Genomic DNA, 20653 nt, shown 5'->3' on the forward strand with positions numbered 1-20653 from the left:
TGGAGTCTATTACAAAAATTGTATTGCTAAATGTTACCTTTGAAACTGCCTAGAGCACTCAGTTACCCAAACTTTAATTAAATAGCATCTTACTGAATTAATTTAAGCAAAGACCCTGTCTTCATACCACTTCAGTGTTCTGGTACAAATGTTACAAGGCAGAAGAGTGGTTAATTCTCATAAGACTAGCTCAAAGTCCAACCCAAAACTCGTGGTCCCTGAAAAGGAAATTTTCAGAAGGATAATTGTATACAGAAACAACATATATCCTGTAGAACATAGTGTTTTATTTTAATTATATTAACTCCAAAAATGTAACGAAAATACTATTTAGAATTGTTTGTTGTTTTGCTTAACAGTCCTACAACAACCCAACACTGGTCACAACAGGCCACTGGAGTCAAGTGCCTCAGCCGCAAACAGAGCAGGGTGTTCTAGGCATGGCCTATGCCCAGACCCTAGTACTTCAGTTCAACCTGGAGGGAAATGTCACGTTTTAAGAGAACTGGAGTGTGCCCTGGAGGGAGAAAGCAGGCAGGCTGGCTTATGTCCTCCTCACAAAGGGCAGCCAGCAAACTGAAGGCAGCTCTGCTCAGAACACTCCCTCGACCACTGAGCCGCTTCTCTGGAGCCCCTACAGGCTCCTAAGAGGTACAGCACAGGAACCGGCCTCAAAATCATCCATGTAAACTGGCCAAGTAACTGGCTCGAGTTTCTCCGATGTGTTTGCTTGTTCTCACATTTTCATCTGCTTAAAGCTTAAAAGAACCTGTAGGTACTGCTAACACCTAGAACGTCGCATGCTCGGAGGTCAGCTACCAACCCCACCGGTCCCTCTAAAGGCCCCGCGTGGCCTCCTGGCGGAGGGCTGGGGCACCGTCTGTGTCAGTCCCTCCCGTCCGCTGGAACCCTCTCCTACACGCCACCTCTGTGCCCACAGCCTCTTACCATGCAGTTCATGGCGAAGTGGTTGTGCTGCGTCTGCAGCTCCATCGCGTGGGGGTGGCTGGTCCCGATCTCAGTGTAGCTGTTCAGAAACAGGCCCTTGTTGTGTGTGATCCAGTCGAACATCTACCAGAATGAAGAAAGGCAAGCTGAAGCAGCCCCAGGAAGAGGGATGGCTGCCACAGGCCCAGGAGCAGGGCCAAGCCAACCAAGGGCAGTATCTTTGCTCTGACAACCTCTCGGTCTTTTGGGTCCAAAAATATCCTTGACTTCGAAGTAAGCTGTTCTGAACTGGCCCGGTCTGCAAGAAAGTCCTACCGCATGTGTTCCTTCGGCTGATGAGGAATTAAGGGGCAGACAGGCAAAGAGGGGTGCTCAAATCCCCCAGGCTAACTAAATCCAACCTTTGAGTCTCAACCCAGCCTCCCCACTTTTGCGAACTGCTTCCCTGACCACACTGCTCTTCAGTGAAAGACCTGTTGGGTGAAATTAGGGACTGGCAGGTATCTGAGCAGGTTCTCCTATGCCCACAGATGACCGACAGCAACTCCAGTGACTACACGATCAGATCTGCTTGAGAGCAAACAGTATTTTAAAAACCGTGCAAATGCAAACAATAAATTTTACCATAAAAATAGAAAGGACTGGAAAAAAATTTAATGATGACATACATCTCTCTCGAGGTTCAATACAGATACTCCCTGGAAAAGGAGGTCAGTTACGTTGCTCACAAGGAAAACATGAAAGCAAAAGGAAATAACTATCATTATTTGGACTAGTATCGTGACTTGAATCAGAATCCTAGAGACAGTCACCTGTTTTTTCCTAGTAATTGAAAGGAAGACTTTTCCAGTGTCTTTGACAAGGCATTTCTTTATACATAAGTACGCTGACGGGTAGGTTAAAAGCTTGCCAGACAACAGTAGTGGATTGTCACTGTTTGAAAGGTCCTTTTGTATCAAAGATTAGTGATGTAGTTTTTTTAACACTAGAAAATATTCTCCTGTGAGAAAAACTCTGTGAAAAAAATTCAATGAGCTCAAATTAAGAGTGATCGGTTCACCCATGTTCGTGGCTTGCAACACAGTCCTCTCAGGAAGTGTCCTGTTCCCACTGCTAAGACGGAGTTAGCAGTGGACATGAGCATCCACTCAGACCAGCTGTGTCATCTGGAGCATGAGAATAAAATGAGGCCATAAGTAATCACTGCCCGTATTTCCCAGAAGCTATTCTTTTTTACACCTGATTCGTCTTTTATCTTAAAAGCATGGTCAAGAGATCGGAATGGTGCTCTGTCCCTGGCTTCATTGGGGCAAAACACATACCTACGTAATTATTGCTTTTGATCATATAAATTCTATAAGATGTTCACTCTTTTAACTCAAGATACCCTTCTCGTCTTACAGGCATGCCAAACCACAATGTCAGTCATTAAGAACCCAACGCTCCTCAGACAGCCCTGGCCTGCAGCACGAGGGAAGCTAGAAGGAAGATTTCGGGCAGATGGCTGGAGTGAACCGACACCTTCCTCTTCCTCAGCCCTCTCTCCTGACCAAAGCAGCCCCCTAGCTGCCAGGACCCGATGATCCAGGAAACCCGTCTGTGTCTCATTTCAACTCCTCTCCCCCTGCTCCTTTACCTTTTCAGCATCCTGCTCAAACAGCCTCAGCTGAAAGCATTGGTCCAGCTTCAGTTTTCGGACGTGCCACATCTGGTGCAGATGCTGCCGCGTGGAGTGCAGCCTGTCCAGCATGGCAGACACCTTGGGCAGGAGGCTCTGCAGGTCCGCATTGCCTGACCCCGAGTTCTTTTTGGGAAAGCTGTCACTGCTCTGAATCCTCTGGAGCAGCTTCTGTCCCTCTAAATCCAAGTCTTCTATGGGGGCCTTAATCACCTTCTTCTTCAGCTGGGAATGTTCCTCGATCATATTCCGAGCCCCCTCTAAATCCTGAGGCAATTCTTTCTTGGCCAGGATGTCCTGAAGTTCCTCCAGCCGAGAGAGCATGTGGGTTGCATTGCTAATGTAGTCCTCAAAAGCAACTCTGATTTCAATCCATTCTTCATGGTTGTATTCCAAGCAGCCATCAAACTCGGGAGTTAGCTGAGAAGGATCAACTACTTTGGTAAGGCCTTCTAAAGAGACCATGTTTGTCTTAAGGGGAAAAAAAATCATGTATGAGAAAATGAACCAATTTTCTGTGGCCTTATCAAAATGCAATTTGCAATACTTACTTATAGATATTCAAAATGTAAGGCAAGTGATCTCTTTACAGAAAACATACCTTGTTCTGGCCCCATAAAAACAAATGTAGGTGAAATGAACATTACCAGTATAGCCAGTGAAACAGAAGTCCATTAGAACAACACGTTAGTTAGAATACCTAAAATTACAGGATGTGTATCTCGTGAGAGCTAAAGAAATGAGATTTCTTCCCAAGAATGTGGAAATAAACCCACTATCTTAGGCATGTTAACTGGGAAAGGTCTTAAATCGCGATACAGAGCAGACGGTTAAGAAATTTTACTTTCATCAATGCACTCTTTCTCCTCAGAACCACTCCACCATCTCACTCCCAACAGAAAACTCTGCAGAGGCCTCGGGCTCTCTGCAACCAAGCAAATGTCCTGTTCGTGGGCTTCCACAACCCTGAGAAGTGCCATCTCCCTTTGAAGACACGTGTTTGAGAGCTCCTTATTCAGTGACAGACATGCTCCAACCGGACCACAATCGGCTCATCTTTCGCTAGTCCACCTCCCGTCAAGTAGCAGATACTAGGCTATGAATGACTTTTTGAAACTTTCTAAAATAGACAAAAGTTAGCCAGACAGGGGGCAGAAGCTCCTGCCATAAAGCTGAAGACAGACGGGATGTTTCATGCTTTACAATCATCTGTCACAATTCTGAGTAGTAGAAGTTTTGTACGTTCCAACTTGCACTACATTCCAATCTAACAGCGACCAAGTTTTAGTCCTTTATCATCTAAGCAAAAATCTTACCCTCTCCCTACCTATGCCACGTACCACAGGGTTACTATCAATATTGTGCCTCAAGGAAAACATCGGGGCTGGGAGAGGGGTCATTAAATGCAAACACAAAGTTACAGGAAAAAGATCTGTAGCCTAAGAGCCAAAAAACAAACCAAAGAAGGGCTGGCTTAGCCCCACGTCTGTCACCTCCAGCCTTAGAAGACCTAGAACTACACCAGCCGCATGCTGGTGTATATAAGAACCCGCACAAAGCAAGAGAGCTAGGAAGAGGGGCCACTCCTAGCCCCGCACATCTGCTTGCGTGCAGACGGGACGGTAGGTTCATTTCTATCTCATCTGTCCAGGCTTTTAGTAACATCCATGGAACTAATCACTTCACAGAGAGAGGCTGGTAACGATGTAGAGACAATAGAGAAGCTGGTCGAGGGAACTTTGAAGGCCCAGGGGAAGATACCAAAATCAGACTAGCAAAAAACTTTTTTGTGCATTCTACAATGCTACACCATTGTTTCTGCTTTAAACACGTATAATTAAAAGCAACACACTTTAAATTCTGTATCAGGAAAATAATAAGACCCAATAAACTGTTGTCCAAAATGACTTTTTAACTGTGTGAAGGTAAAGGCTTATGGGTTTCATCTTTTACCTAAATCTCTTGAATGAAGTTTCAAATTCAAATTAAAACTGAATTCCAATTTCTGACTGAAAATCAGTACCAAGGCAAGAGATTTAAAAACACAAGTAATACACATGTGAAAACACTGAAAGTTAGCATGGAACATGCAGCTTAGGAAGTACTATTGCATGATGTGCTTACTACTACTGTCGTTTATCTTAACACCCATGAGGACATTTATTGACACCTGCTATTTGGACAAACTTAAAGAAGCAGCACAAGCTATTCCACCAAATATTATGAGATCTTATTAGAAAACATTGTACTACAGAATATGACATGAATTAGGTTTCAAGCTGGCCAGAACACTTTCTTCCCATAATCATCTCCTTATATTACCTGCATCGAAGCCCAGGCAGAGCCTTAGTAGCTGAAGGAGAGGAGACAGTGGAAAGGAAAAGAAGTCAGCAGGCTGAGGCCTGTTTCACACACCATCTAAGACAGTGACCTAATGTGCTGCTGAATTCCGAACTCTGCAGAGCTTTGAAAGGAGTATCTCCCTTTCCATCAACAAGAGAACGGACGCATGAAATACAGAACAGATCATTCCCTCCATTCTCAAGGACAAGGTGAAAACTCACTTTCCTCCGGACACGTGAAATTGGGTATCTCTCCCTAACATTCCCTTATTTCCAAGCCGAAGGCAATGATGATGGATCTGGTGCCACATAAAGCCATCGGGACTGAAGGGCGAAGCTGTTTTATTTAGCACGAGAAGTAAGAGGGAGCCTCTTCCGATGGTACACACCTTACACCTCAGCAGCCCCACCAACCAAAACCAAGAGAACTAAAACCTAAATCGCCCGTGGGTGAAATAATCCAGTAGCGTCATGCCATAAATGAACCAAATTTTCTTTTATTCGGTAACTGATTTTACATGCCATCTGTATGTAAGATGTGCCGTTCCCATTTAATATGTGCTTTTAAAAATCTATTATCTAAAATGACGAGGAGAAAGTCAACTTTTAATGAACCACGCCTATTGGTTTAACTGGTCTGGCTACAGATGGAAGTTACCTCAAATTCAAATTTAGAACTGCCAAAATTCGTCCTCTGTTTCTGCCAAAAGTTGTCTGGCTTGATTATCAGTGCAACATGAATGCAGCAGGGAAAGGACTCTTGCAGTATCTTCAGCAGAGGCTTAATGGAGTCCCACTTGGACCCGCGCATGTCCACGATCACTGTGAATCCTCGCTTGCACACCTCTTCACTAGAGAAAAAGAAAGAAACAGGTTTAAGCCATGCAACTCCTCCTCCGACCAGAGTCCCACTGGGTGAGGCTGACTCTGTGACCCTCACCCTGATGTCTGTGGGGCTCCGTACCATGAGGTGAGGGTGGGTGGGGGAGGGGAGTGGGTGTCTCATCTTTTGCTTATTAAATGATCCCACAAACTGTCTAGGAACTATCACAGCAAAGGTCCTCAGTGAGCACTAGTGGGGACAGACCCCTAACAGTGTGCAGAGAGCCCAGGTGGGGAGGGTGACAGACCAATGAACAGCAGTCCCAGGAGCCTCCCAGGATCACGGGCACTGAAACCACCCACGCCAGTGCACTGGGGATGGCGGGAGCTTTTCAATGTCCCGTTTTGTCCCCTTTAACTGGCTTGGGTCCTTAGCTGTCCTAGAGGTTCTCCAAGTGTGCTCCACTGATCCCTGGGGCTCCTTGGTGCCCTTCTGGCAGGGTCTCCAGAGTAAAGGGATTTTCACAGTAATGATAAGACTTATTTGTCTTTTGCACGCAATTGCACTGGTGACACAAAGGCCATGGTGGTGACGAGGCTGGTCCTCAGCACCGGCCAAGCAAGTGCTAGAGCCTCTGTGCTCTTCCCCTCCACGTTCTGGCCAATTTAAACAAAAAAGCCAGTTTCTCTTAACAATGACCCTGACAAAGCAATAAAAATTATTAGTCTTATTAAGTCTCAACCCGAGTACATGAAAAATATAGGCAATGCACTTCTGCCATAAAGAAAATCCAAGAGTCAAAATGTCCTTCAACGCAGGTGAAAATACTCTGTCACACTTGGTTATAACTTCAGTGTTCACGGGGAAGCTTTTAGAAAGGCTCTGGCACGGCCTTCCACTTCTGGAACAACCATAACCCTGTTTTGTGGTGGATTCACACAGTCCATGCAGGCTTCTGGTCCTAGTGCCAGATGTGAGCCAGATAATGACTGAAGGAAGGGATCTGGACACACACGTAAGACCCTGAGTGGGTAACGACAACTTTTTCACCCAGTGTAAATGTACTGGGCCCAGACAGTGGAAAGACATTGGACATTTTTCTGCCTCAGGTAATCACCTGAGAAACTAAAACCTATTTATAGTTATAAACTCAAGTTTTAAAAACTCAGGAAACTAATCTCTATCATCAAGTGTTGTTAAAAGGCCAAAATAAATTAAGTCAAAATTAAAACCAATTTCATGCTCTCCTGCATCAGCTCACACCTTTACCCTTCCCCCCATCCCTGCAGAATGCCATTCTTTTCCTTATTTTGAGGCACGCCATTACAGTAACTTGCTCCAAATTTCACAGACATAAAGTTCCTGTCACAGCTACATCCCCGTAAGAGGCATGTCACAAAAAAATTCTACAAAACAAGTCTGTGGGGCTAGAACCTGGGTAGGCAGCAGTGCAGGTGCTGGAAACATGGTGTGGCGAGCCATCACGGGGACACAGACTGACAGCAGCCCAGCTTCTCAAAGGCGGAAACCGCCAGGAATGGTTTGATGACCTCCTGTCTGCCACTCCTACATGAACAGGAGCCCCAAATGAGTTAATGCTTGGCTCAGGCCTCCCTCATGATACCGCTTCTCCGTGTCTCCAGTAGGTCCTGGGCCATAAACCAGGGAACAGCACAGCACGGACCTCCTTCACAGATCCTGGAAGCAAACAGGGCTTCCAGAAAGGTCTCCTCAAATCTCCCAAGTCACTGACATGGAGCATTCTGGGCCTCTTAGGGCTCTGATGGGGTGTGCAATCTGGCAAGACCAGCCAGAGCACAGGGAGCCTGCCCCCGCAGAGATCCTCTACTCCGGATACACCATCTACTGCCACACTCCAAAGGCAGGAGACCACACGCCAGGCCCCTGATGGCCTCAGTGGGTGCTGTCTGCTAGACTGACTTCAGCATCAGCCTTCACCAGATCCGGGTACGCTCTCAGGCAGACTGTGTGTCTCTCCTCACAGAGCATGACACGGTGTGCACAGCGCCTCCACTTGAAAGGGGCTGGAAAGGCATCCTGAGTAACTCCAGACTCAACAACAGGAACACGTCAGAGAACACCACACCAGAAGGTGCCTGAGCTTGCACAGGTCACAGAAGGACTCACGATCCACCTTCCTCCACAATCGAACTGACCACCCAGTGACTTCTAAATAACGAAAATCGCACACGAACTGGGCTGGGAGGGCACATCCTTCCAATCCATCTCTTTACCCAGTTAAAAGCCAGTCCTTGTTAAGAAAGCAGTGACTTGCAAAGATTCCCAAACCCAGTTCTATTCAGGAGCAGCTAGGGCATGTGGGCAGCTGTCTCCAGGAGAAGGCACCCATGCCACACCTCCACCAGAAGACACGGCTCGCTGGGACGTGTGATCATTCACCAGGTACTCTGGCAGTTTCCTTTAAGAACCTCATTTCATTGGGAGATAAAGAAATGTTAGATAAAATTAACATGCCTTCTCAATGCTGGTCTCTGAAAAACAGAAATGCTCCTTAGTTTCTACAAGAAGAAAGTACCTTTTAATATGAATGTTCACAAATGAATCAATTTAAGTCTCACATTACTTTGCTAGTGACAAAAAAGAGTTGATCCATGTAGCTACTATAAATCATCCTAAAGAAGCCAAAATACTCTAAAACATAATTAGTATACGTGTAATTCAAACAATAAGAGCAATAAACACCTAGAGATGTACCAAGACCAATGCTATTTTCATCACTGTGTGGGAATCCCAATTAGACCACCAAGAAGTTCTACTGTGATTTGCTTCTCCTCCACATAGTTAATGGAAAGTTTCTTTGCAAATTGATTCTATGAAAGTCACTCCATTACTCCAATTGCTTTTATTTTTTTTTTAAGATTTTATTTACTTATCTGTCAGAGAGAGAGAGAGGATAATAAGCAGGCAGAGAGGCAGAGAGAGAAGCAGGCTCTCCGCTAAGCAAGGAGTCCAATGTGGGACTCGATCCCAGGACCCTGAGATCTTGATCTGAGCCAAAGGCAGTGGCTTAACTGACTGAGCCACCCAGGCATCCCACTTTTTTTTTTTTTTTAAAGGAGGGAGGAAGGAAAGGGAAGGTGACCCAAGTAATAATGCTCAAACTACCCATCACCGCTCAGATCACACTTACGATTACCTCTGAGGGCCACATTTTAAGAGGCACACAGACAGAGAGGCCATGCAGAAGAAAAATAAGGTAACTGGGCTCTAGAGCACATGTCAAAGGGAAAAATAAAAGAAGGGAAGTAGGACAAATGGAAATTACCGTACTTTTTCCTAGGGAGCTACTGTGTATCAGGCACTACACTGGGTATGTGCATTCGGAATCTTACTCCACACTCACAATGATCCCAAGAAGTACTCATTACTGTCCTATTTCACAGATCAGAAAACTGATAAAAGGAACAGCTGGTCTGATTCTGCTGTCCATGCTTTCTGGATAGTGTACTTCTCCACATCTGGGAACGTGGGGCCCTGCAACTATCCACTTGCGGGTAGCAAAAGGCCACCTTAATGCCACAGAAACTGTCAGGGGTAACGGATAGGAAAAGAAGACTCATGACCCCCAGGACGATTTATACAGCTCTGGAACTGTGCCAACAAAAAATCAGACTTAAGTGCAAGCAAACCCACAAGTCAAAAAAAAATTCACACGATGATTTTCTTGGCCCTGCTGCTCGGCTCTAACAAAACAATGTTCCCACCACCAGGCGCACAGTGGGGTGGAACAGCTCCTGTGTGGTCAGGGAGACCCACGGGTTCTGTCGCCGCTTCTCTCCATTTGAACCACTGTGAGATTTCCCCATTATCACTTGAGAAACATATCATTCACGTGTTAATCCTACTTCTCTTATCATTGACCAAGGACAAGCAATGTGCCATTTCTTGTCACTTGGAATTATAAATACAAAAGCAAACTTAGGTGATGAAGTGGCAGTGCTCGACAATGGAGTGGGGGGTCACCTTATACGCTTATTATTTCTGAGAGAAATGATAGGAGGCTTGGGACTTTTTTTTATTACAGGGGAAACCGAGAAAAGCAAGACTGGTGACACTGGTCATCACTGACGCCGGATGACAGGTATGTGGATGTTTGCTGTGTTATTCTCACTACTTTTATGTATGCTCAGCATAATGAAGTTTTGTAGGCTCAGACAGATCATCCCGATGATCTACACCAACCTAAATCAAATGTTTCACATTATCAATGAAATAAAAGAAGTTTTTAATAGTTACAATCCATCGACATTTTTAGGCCAGAAAGCCAGGGGCCGCAATTCTATACAGTCGTTCCACAGTTACACTATATGACAAGTATCTCTGACTGGCACAGATTTGGACATCGTCCCTTGTGCTTCCGTCTCTTCTTCCATCAGCAGCACAGCACCGAAGACACAGAGCTCCCGAAGTGGTCGTCACCAACTAGATTGTTCTTCAGAAATGACTGGGAGTAGTACAGAATCTCTGAAGCCCTTTTTAACCCCGTGGTTTCAACCGATCAACTGCCCGAGAAAACACAGGAGTGCGGGGAGAGAGCGAACCTTCCCGCATATACACGCAGGGCTCCATCGCGTAGTCACGGACGATGCAAAGTGGTGGCTTTCTCGGAAACGACGCCCAAACAGGCGTCAACAGGGCGGACAGTCATGCCCCGGCCACCGCGGGGCGGGGTCACAGCGGGACACTGTGACTTCCCTGCCTGGGGCGGCCGAGGAGGCCAGCAGTGTCCCAGCCCGTGTGCCGTGGCGAGTGCAACGCAGTGCCCTCAGCCTCCGAGAAGCCATCAGCAGTGCCACTCACCGCCGTGTCCATGACATCACGCCCCCCCCCAACCCCCGGCCTGGGTACAAGGATCGGGATTTCCTGCGCACGCGCTAGTGCGTCTCCGAGCGACGCCCCCTTCCGGCGCGCGCCCGTCCCCCCCCCCCAGGGAAGCCAGCGCCCCCGGCCAGACGCGCGGGTCCCCCCTGCGGGCGCGCCGACCTCCTCGGCCTGCACCCCAGCAGGAGGCTCGTTTCCAAAGTCACCAGGAAGACGAGGCTTCGCCCCGTCTCGCGTCTCCTCAGCACCCACGCGAACCACCGCCCAGCCACGAAGGGGTCTCGGACTGAATGGCGCTGCCGCCCCTGGCCCGTCAGCTGGCAAAGACCCGCGCTGCCTCACAGACCTTACGCCACAAACGCAGAGGCCGCCTCCCAGAACCTGAAGCGGACACGGAGGCAGAAACGTACCATCGACAACAGCCGCCGTCTCTGGTCCCGCGGGGCGTCCAAGGACGGTCCGCCTGGGGGCCACCTCCTCATCCCGGCCCCGCCGCCCCCCCAACAACGCTGTCCAAGCGAGGCGCGTACCTTCTCGCCCCCACACCCACACGTGTCGTCAGCGTGACAGAACGGTCACAACACGGAGCGAAGGGCAGAGGGGCCGGTGCCCGTTCTGCACTGGGTGGGCGGCGTGGACGCCAGGCCGGCGCGCGGCTGCTCCCGGCGGCGCGGTGTCCCGTCTGGGACGCCCCAACAGGGACAAGCCCCGCAGCGCCCGCGACTCACCTCGGGATACAGGCGAGGTAGGAGATGAGCCTGCGGAGGTCCTCCTGTCGTATTCTGTCGTGGTTGCTGCGCGCCGGGAACGTCAGGATGGGGCCTCCCCGCTTGTCTCTGCCACCTGCAAAACAGCGTTCGGAGCGCGCTTAGGCGCAGACGAGCGCACAGGACTGCGCGGGCCCCGCGGGTGCACCGCCGCCTCGCAGCCGCGCGCGCGCACTTGACCACCGGCTGCGCCGCCAGGAAGGAGCGTGCAAGCGGCTGGAGTCGGGCTCTGGGCGGACACCGGGCTGGGACCCGGGGCTGGGCTACCTCGTCCCCTCCCCGGACTCCGGACAACAGGCCTGAGTGCCATCCGCCATGTGGAAGCCGTGAGAGAAGGCGCCGTCTGTACCTTCCCGTGGGTCCCCTCCAGCGTCACTTTTAGGGGTGGAGAATGCTTCCACGTAGCTGGGCGCCGTTCCCCTGAAACCGTGGCCGCCTCCGCCTTCCCAGGCCCTCCCATCGCCCTCCCACATCACCCCCTCCTTCCTGCCCTGGCATTCTAAGCTCTCTTTGCTATCAACCACGTGGGGGGAGTTGTTTGTTTTTTGTTTTTTAAGATTTTGTTTGTTTGTTTTTGACAGTGATCACAAGCAGGCAGAGAGAGAAAGGAGGAAGCAGGCTCCCTGCTGAGCAGAGAGCAGGACATGGGGCTTGATCCCAGGATCCTGGGATCATGACCTGAACGGAAGGCAGAGGCTTTAACCCACTGAGCCACCCAGGCGCCCACCACACCGGGTTTTAAGTCTTGAAAGAAAGAAACGGGAAAGGACTTCAAACTTTATGCCAACGATGACCTTCATCATCTGGGATCTAGGGCATCATCCTCTCCTGAGAGCAGCACCTGACCCCAGTGGTCAAGCCTCACCAACCTCTCACACAGAGCCACACAGACAGAGAGACTGGCATTTAAGAATTTTAAAAGCAGAACTGAAGTAGCTTGAGTTTAGAAAAATTACATCACATACAAAGTATAAATGTCAGGGGACTATCTTGGCAGATGTAACCCTCATGAACACACATACAATCCTCATGAGGCCTGTGGGTATCACTGAATACTTCCGGTGAAATTTCCAGAAGTATTCTATTACTCCACCAATGTTTTCAGAAAATAAAACAGAGGAGGAAAATCTAGCCTTCCCAAGAGGATCTTTCCTTCATTTCACAGCTCTGGTCATGTGTCCTCAGAGGTAGAGCAGTAAAACCACAAAATTTAAGTCACAGCATGAAACCCCTCATTATTTTCTCATCTTATTTACTTCATCAGCAGAGGTAAAACTAAAAAGCAAGCAAACACTAACAACAGAAAACCGGATTCTCTCCTTTTAGAAAAGCCAAAAAAGGATTCAGCACAAGATGTTGGTATTTTAAAAACATATTTCACCAATATGGATTTTCACAATTTCCTAGAATGATTAATAATCCCGCTGAACAATTACGAAACTCAATTTTGATTCTGAACACTTAAAATGATCCACATGTACTGTCAGGTCATGCAGTCTAGAAAAGTGTTAAATTATAAATCCAGTAATTCGTGTATTAAATGGGAACAACACAAAACCACAGCCACTGATACATGCTAGGTATGGTATCAAGTCTTTTACATGTGCTCTGATTTCAACAGCACATTGACCCTGTCAAGGTTTTATCCTTCCAGCTTTATAATTAAAGATACTAAAGCTCAAAGTGCTTAAATAAAGACGGGGGCAGGGGTGGGGGGAAACTGCCTCCTAAGAAGAGCACGCAACTCCTGATATCAGGGTCATGAGTTTGCATGCCATGTTGGGTGTAGAGATTACTTAAAATAAATAAATGAAACTACAAAAAAAAAAAAAAAAAAGACAAGGAGACTATTTCACATGGTCATAGGTGGGTTCTTTGCCCTGACAAAAACTTAAGAAAAATTTTCAAACTAGTGGCTTTAAATCTCTCTAAAGTAGTGAAATGTCAGGACAACTGAATGATGGTTCCTGAGCTTTTCAACGAATGAAAGGTACTATTAAAAGTAAGCAGCAATTCTGTTATAAATGCCAGAATGTAATCTTCTGAAATAACAGTATTTTTAGGGTCAAACCAATGGCCCTAGTTTTGGGGGAATAACTCTTATCCCCAAGATAAAAAAGGCAACAATTCAGTATTTTTTAAAAATCTCCGAACATCTTTGATACTTTCCAAAAAGACTCAGTCTCCTTGATCGAAAAATACTGTGTTTTGGGGAGCGAGCCTGAGTGGTTTAGTCAGTTAAGTGTCTGCCTTCAGCTCAGCATCTGCCTTTGGCTCAGGTCATAATCCCAGGATCCTGGGGTCAAGGCCCACATCGGTTTCCCTGCTCAGCAGGGAGTCTGCTTCTCTCTCTCTCTCCCTTGCCCCCTGCTTGTTCTACTCTCTCAAATAAATAAAATCTTCAAAAAAATGTATTGGAACACCATATTTTTCAAAAATTTGAGCTCTTAAAAATACAATATGATAGGGGCACCTGGGTGGTTCAGTGGGTTAAGCCGCTGCCTCCGGCTCAGATCATGATCTCAGGGTCCTGGGATCGAGTCCCGCGTTGGGCTCTCTGCTCAGCAGGGAGCCTGCTTCCCTCTCTCTCTCTCTGCCTGCCTCTCCGTCTACTTGTGATTTCTCTCTGTCAAATAAATCTTTAAAATCTTTAAAAAAAAAAAAAATACAGTATGATATTTGGGTTAAAATACTCACCCCACTTTTGATAAACAGAATAGCATCTAACATTTGTCTGGACCACCATTCTGAATTTTTTAAAGGCAACATTAATATCTGATTCAGCAGGGAGACTAGATGACAATGACCCATGCTCGACCCTCCTCCCTCTGGGGTCACCATATCTCACCAAGCAAGCAAAGGAATGCTCCACATGGGTGTGAAAAGTAGAATCCAAAGCCTGCCCATCAAAGACACTCACGCAGGCAATCAACAGGTGTGCACACCGCACGCAGCCATCAGCTCACACAGAAGTGAGAAGGAAACGCAAGGGTGTGCACAGGTCCTGACTGCCTGTTGTACCGCTTCACCTTTTAACTAGAGAGTCCCCCCAGCTGGTAGCGCTAATGAGGTGTCCCCTGGGAGCTGCCAGCAAGCTCCTCCACCAAACAGGCTCTCACTTATGTCCTAAAGAAAAGCTTCCATAAACCCCAATTCGACCTTAAAGAGGAAGAAAAAAAAAATTCACCTTGTCTTTTTCCTTTTCACAGAACAGAGCTCCAGAAAACTCACTAAATAGTTTTAAAACGTCATCAAAAATCACTTATGAAGTAAAAACTGCATATTCTTTATTTAAATAATTTAATGATTGGCCTTCACTTGCTAACCTCCCTGCATCAGGGCTCATCTTCCGACCTGTGCTGTGGCACAGTCAGTGACGGGCAGGTGCCCCATCTCCATCTGCTGACCCTCCCAGGGAGGTTTAAAAAAGAAAAACCTAAGACCTGAAGAGACACAGTATTAGTTAAAGCATCCTGGTCTCTGAACCTCGAGGAGCCTGAAGTCAACGCCACAGATGCATTCGCCAAGCTTTATCACAGTGCCAACGTCACAAACGGGAAGGCACACAAATGAACGCTGCCCGGGCTGTGAAGCTAAAGAGTGACCGCCTGAAAGTTCTCGTTCCGGAGCCAGTAACAGGAGTGAGGCTGCAGCTCAAGGAAGCTTCGCCTGCCGGATACACTTGAATGGATGTGATGTCCACCTGCAGCCCCAGGGGGAAGCAGGTGGGACACACAACGGTCCTGCGGCACAGACGGGAAACCCAGCGCCTGGGTTTCTGCCTTGAAAAGGGCAAGAAATCCGTGTCCTGCACCTACCAACGTCCAGTACATCTGAGAGCGGCACAGCCTCTGGGCTGCTCCATGCCTGTCATCAAATCTAGCAGCTCGTCGAGGGTTAGCTGCCCGTCCAAGTGCTGTTTTAGTTAAACCAAACCAAACAGAAAGTGTGGGTTTTGTTCATAATGACACTGTTTATTTTCAACTCTTACAATTCTCCCCATACCCCACTATATCCCTGCAAGGCACCTCTCCCCTTCTAGTACATCATCTGATTGACGCAGTCTTTTCCTTTGTCTGTCCCGCCAGCTAAGTGAAGTTCTACGGAGGCAGGCTTGTCTGCTCATTCACGGATGTCAGTACACACCTGTGAAGCCTCGGAAGAGACTGGAACAAAGAGTGTACTCGATACAGACCAGCTGAATGAATGGATTCCTCATCTGTACTCCACACAAAGGTAATTCGAAATACCTATCATTGGGATCAGGAAGTTAAAAACAGACGTGCCTGATGAACTTTCCTATAGAAACACAGAGGTAGGGACGCCCAGCAGGGGCACGGGCTGCGGGGGCGGCGGGGAGCGGTGGGTTAAGCGTCTGACTCTTGATTTCGGCTCAGGCCGTGATCTCAGCTCAGGTCCTGATCTCGGAGTCCTGGGATCCAGCCCGGCATCAGGCTCTGTGCTCAGCATCAACTCGTCTGCTTGACATTCTCTCCCCTTTACCCTCTGCCCCTCCCACCTGTGTTCTCTCTCTCCCCTCCCCTCAAATAAATGTTTTACACACACACACACACACACACACACACTGGAGGTTCTTGTCAACATGACAAAGAAAGCGGAGAAAGTCCTGCATTATGGTTGCAGCCATCCGCGTGACCCTTCCTCAAACCCAGTGATGCTTATTTTCGTCTTCTGAAACGGGAAAGCCCAGGGCACTTGGGCTCTGGAGCAGCACGGTGCAGAATGACCACAGAAGCAGCTAGCTTCAGAGCTGCCCCTTTCTCTTTAAATCAATTAAAAATTCAGCTTTCATCCTTCTCTTCAAAGGCAGGCATACCTGCTTTGAGGAGTATGAGGTCGATCTCAGTGAACCAACTGTATTTGTCTTGTATGGCCCCTGTTTGAATTTCTTGATTACAATACAATCTGGAAAATGATTCTTTATGCTCCCACCCCTGCCCAAAGAACGGTCTAACTCACTGATCATGAAAAGTAGAGCTTTATAAAGGAAGCTCTGAAAAGGCACGGTTTGTGAAGGAGAAATTATGGCTGCCACCTATTAAGGCTGCTGTCAACTAAGAAAACTCTTGTTACAAAGGTGAACACCAGGCCACTGCTCTAGGAGGGACCAAGGAGCAGCTCCACAGCCCGGTACCCTCCCACGCCGGCCTCCTGCAGCCCCGTCCTGAGAACTAGTATTTGGAAGGAAGACTCCAAGGGGACTCTTGATGGGGCACTTGGAGAGCCTGTGGCAATTTCCGGTCTTGGTCTGTCACCGTCGCCTCAGACAGTGTAAGGGACTAACGAGAATCTCCAGATGGATGGGCGGTGCCCCCTTCTCTTTCCAGAAAATGTAGAACTCGGCAAAACTGGAACAAGAGGAACTATGATCAAAAGCCCCAGTACTAACAGCAAACCTCTGGGCAATCAAAACCCACACTCCCGTCAACACCCACACTTGCAAAGGTGAATGATGTTCACCTTGCCCCACCCCAAAAATTCCTTCTGAAAAAGCAACCCAAATGTCTATCAATAGGCAGCCAACTGAACCAATATGCTATATACCCACAATCCAGTTTAAACAACTGTAAAAGCAATGTGGCATCTCCGTATGTACTAATACTCTGTTCTCCAGAAAACTGTTAAAATGAAACTGTAAGCAGAGAAAATGGTCCGTAAATACATGACTGTTTATCTCGGGGAGGGAGGAGAGAGCTCCTGTTTTACAAGAAAAAAAAAAAAAAAAAAAACTAAAGAAAACAAAAACAAAAAAGGTTTCCTTTGATGGAGGAAAGGCATGGGGTCAATGAGGCAGGTTTTACAAAAAACTGCATTTCTTCATACTTTAATTTTTTTTTTAGTTTTTAATCCTGGAATGATGTACACATTTTACTTAATACTGATGCAAGATTAGGTGCTTGTTTTTTTAAGCTTTAAAACGAAAAAAAACAAAATGAAACATATGATCTGGAGTTTCAAGTTGGCAGGAACTTGACCCACACAGAGAGGAGCTATTCTATGTGATTTTAAAGCACGGTAACAGGACCATATGCTCCTAGGGGCATATATCCTTAGGACAACAGAAATATTCGATGACATCTGGTAGTCACTGCGCGGCAATAAAATCAGTATTACAATGTGAATAAGCAATTACGTTGAGGAGGGTAGGAACGCGGATTTTTAGTATAAGGAAAAAGAGATACAAATATAAAGTCAAAGAAAAATACCTGGAAATCTAAATCTGAATTAGAAACTTTAGTTATGGAGCCATGACATCCTACTTAAAAAAAGTTACCTACACACGTATTTCCTAGATGTGTCCACTGAAGAGCACAGAAACGGTGACCCAGCCAGGAACAGAGCTCCCCTAGCACCTTGAGCCTTTCTCCCACGCAAAAGAGGCAGCACACTTTGGAGAGATGGCTGGCTCCTGATGCGGAACGGGGACAGATGAGATGGGCCGGAAACATCCTGTCTCATCAGCAAAAAGAGAACCTGTAGGGCTGCACTGCATGGATTCAGGAGCCAATCTGAAGACACTCCCATTGGATCAAAGAGAGAAAATTTTAACTTCATAAGAGATTTTTAAAAATTGGCAATTAATTGAAACACATCAAACATTAAAAAGCAAAAGGTTCTTTTTTTTATCAGTCTGAAATAACTATTGGTCATTTTTCATTAGACCAAAAACTGGTAAAGGACAAGAATCAATCATTTAACCTTCCTCTCTCTTTTTTTTTTTTTAAGATTTTATTTATTTATTTGACAGAGAGAGATCACAAGTAGGCAGAGGCAGGCAGAGAGAGAGGAAGGGAAGCAGGTTCCCTGCTGAGCAGAGAACCCAATGTGGGACTCGATCCCAGGACCTGGAGATCATGACCTGAGCCAAAGGCAGCAGCCCAACCCACTGAGCCACCCAGGCGCCCCTTAACCTTCTTTTCTTGTATTAACTGTGTTCTCAGGATAACGACGAAACTGATGATGGGACTTTTTTTTTTTTTTAAGTTTTTTTTTTTTTTTTTTTTTAATTTGACAGACAGAGATCACAAGTGGGCAGAGAGGCAGGCAGAGAGAGAGAGGAGGAAGCAGGCTCCCCGCTGAGCAGAGAGCCGGATGTGGGGCTCAATCCCAGGACCCTTGGAATAGTTAAAAGGTAAACAGTTTTAATTCTGATAGTGACTTGGACAAAAATGACATCAAATGAGGCATTCTGTATTAAATGCCCAAGAGAAAATGAGTACAAATAAAAATCATCAACCTTAACCTTCTCCTGCTCTGGACATGCCCATCTCTGGATGCTTAACCAAAGAAGCAAGTGCTCTCACCACAGATGCAGATTTTAGACATAAAAAAAAAAACTGCGGAACATCTGGAATTGGCTCTAGGCCCTCCTACGGACGCCTCTGTCATTTATAAACAGTCTTTTCACTATTATAACTTTAAAATCCATCTGCAAACTACAGAATCAGGAGTTGACAAAGTGCGGCACGAGCCCGCCTCACACAGTCTGTTACGAAGTGATTAGGAACGCGCAAAGCCTACTTTCAAAACTCCGTGTAACAGAAGCCAAGAGGGGCATTTTCTGCAGGATGTATTCCCAACTACCGAAAGCAACCTCTTCTTTCCATGAACTTCTATTAACAGTCCAAATGCATTCTGAATTAGACTCACTTGAGCCAAATCATCAAAGAGTTTAGGAGGGACGCCAGGAAACACCACTGGCCGTCAAGGTGAGATGAGCAGCAGCACACGGGGAGCAGGTCCTAAATATAGCCTAAATACAGCCCCAATACAGCCCCGTTCCGCAGCCAAGGGGACACACCCAACATATAAAAGCAGCTGGCAGTGTTATACGTTTAAAATAAAATGTGTTCAAAAGGAGACATCAGATCACTATATTACGCCTGTTTGAGAAAGATAAAAAATTATCGGGGAAACATGTCCTGGAAGATTGTCTGAAAGTATGTGACAATCCACACATTCACTTCCTGCTATAACAGAGCAGAAAACTCTGCAGACCTTTGTTTTGTGACAAGTGAACTGGGGCCAAAAAGGTAAGACACCCAACGGCTCTTCTGTTCATCTAGGAGGGAGCCCTCAAAGAAACAGCCCCAAAAAGCCGAAGGTGGACCCTCTAGTGCCCCAAAGCCCGAGAGACTGGCCGAGACTGTCCTCACCCTGAAGGGCCAGGCTATACAGGTAGGTGGAGGAACCAGTTGGCAGAGATCACAAGGACTTTCACAGTCCGTAACACAGGTTCTAGGAGCTCCAGGGTGAGGGGACAAGAAACCAAAGCAAGGAATTCGGGACACATCCACTAAGGCCATGTTCCCATCTCTTCCAGGAAGATGACGGACTTTTACTTTTTTTTTTTTTTTTTTTTTTAAGATATTTATTTATCTGACAGAGAGAGAGAGCGCAGGCAGGAGGAGCAGCAGGCAGAGGGAAAGGAGAAGCAGGTTCCGCCCCACCCCCACCACTGAGCAGGGGCTCGATCTCAGGACCCTGAGATCATGACCTGAGCCAAAGACAGACACTTAACAGACTGAGCCACCCAGGCGCCCAGATGATGGACTTTTAAACTTTTGAACAATCAGTTGTTTTACTTAATTGAATGAGGAAAAACATCAAATGTCTGTTAAGTGACAGACACAAACATATCTTACTCCCCAGTGCCATCTGACTTATACTGTGCCTACCCACTAGGAGAAAATACTTTGGGCACTGCTTTCTCGGGAAAATGCTATAAGAATAAAGCAATCAAAGATCTACTGAAACAGTGTTTTTATGTGTGTTGCAGGTGAGTTAGTATGGTATTTCAGACTCTTGGCACTGTATCAGAAGCAGAAGAAACAGTAAGCAGATTAGAAAGTTCCAACTTTACCTGAAAGGTACGCAACTTTTTCCTTTAAAATTGGCAAAACATCCATAGCTTTCATTTCATCATTTTTTCGAAACCCTGAAATACATAAGAAGAAATTCGAGTTACTAGGTTGCTTGAATGACATTTAAACTTCTTACCCCATCTATCCAGTGCCAACACAGCAGCTTACTCACACCCATTAAATCAGCTTTAGAAACAGCATTTCAAAGCATCTGAATTCTATGAAGGAAAGGCCGTGATCACAGAATTATTTTCTATTTTAATGTCAAACAGGGATTTGCACACAGACCCAAAGGCTCCGGTACCAAGCAGGCTCCAGGCCACTTGTAGCAATAAAGATCTGGTCCC

The 20653-nt window shown here is 46.7% G+C and overlaps 1 protein-coding gene across 2 annotated transcripts in view; it reads right to left on the bottom strand.

The window, feature by feature from the left end:
* Window positions 1-20429, bottom strand: part of TRIO (trio Rho guanine nucleotide exchange factor) — a 226386-nt gene extending 205957 nt beyond the window's left edge. Inside the window, exons 1-5 of one of the 2 annotated variants that reach the window (XM_044233736.1) lie at window positions 20306-20429; window positions 11383-11497; window positions 5627-5819; window positions 2585-3097; window positions 949-1071 (exon numbers count right to left, since the gene is read on the bottom strand). In XM_044233736.1, the coding sequence (XP_044089671.1) occupies window positions 949-1071; window positions 2585-3097; window positions 5627-5819; window positions 11383-11497; window positions 20306-20429 (1068 nt within the window). The remainder of the gene's footprint in view (window positions 1-948; window positions 1072-2584; window positions 3098-5626; window positions 5820-11382; window positions 11498-20305) is intronic. The other variant, XM_044233744.1, reaches the window with a different exon arrangement.
* Between the last annotated feature and the right edge of the window lie 224 nt (window positions 20430-20653).

This window comes from Neovison vison, chromosome 1 (assembly GCF_020171115.1).
Source record: "Neovison vison isolate M4711 chromosome 1, ASM_NN_V1, whole genome shotgun sequence".
Lineage (NCBI taxonomy): Eukaryota > Metazoa > Chordata > Mammalia > Carnivora > Mustelidae > Neogale > Neogale vison.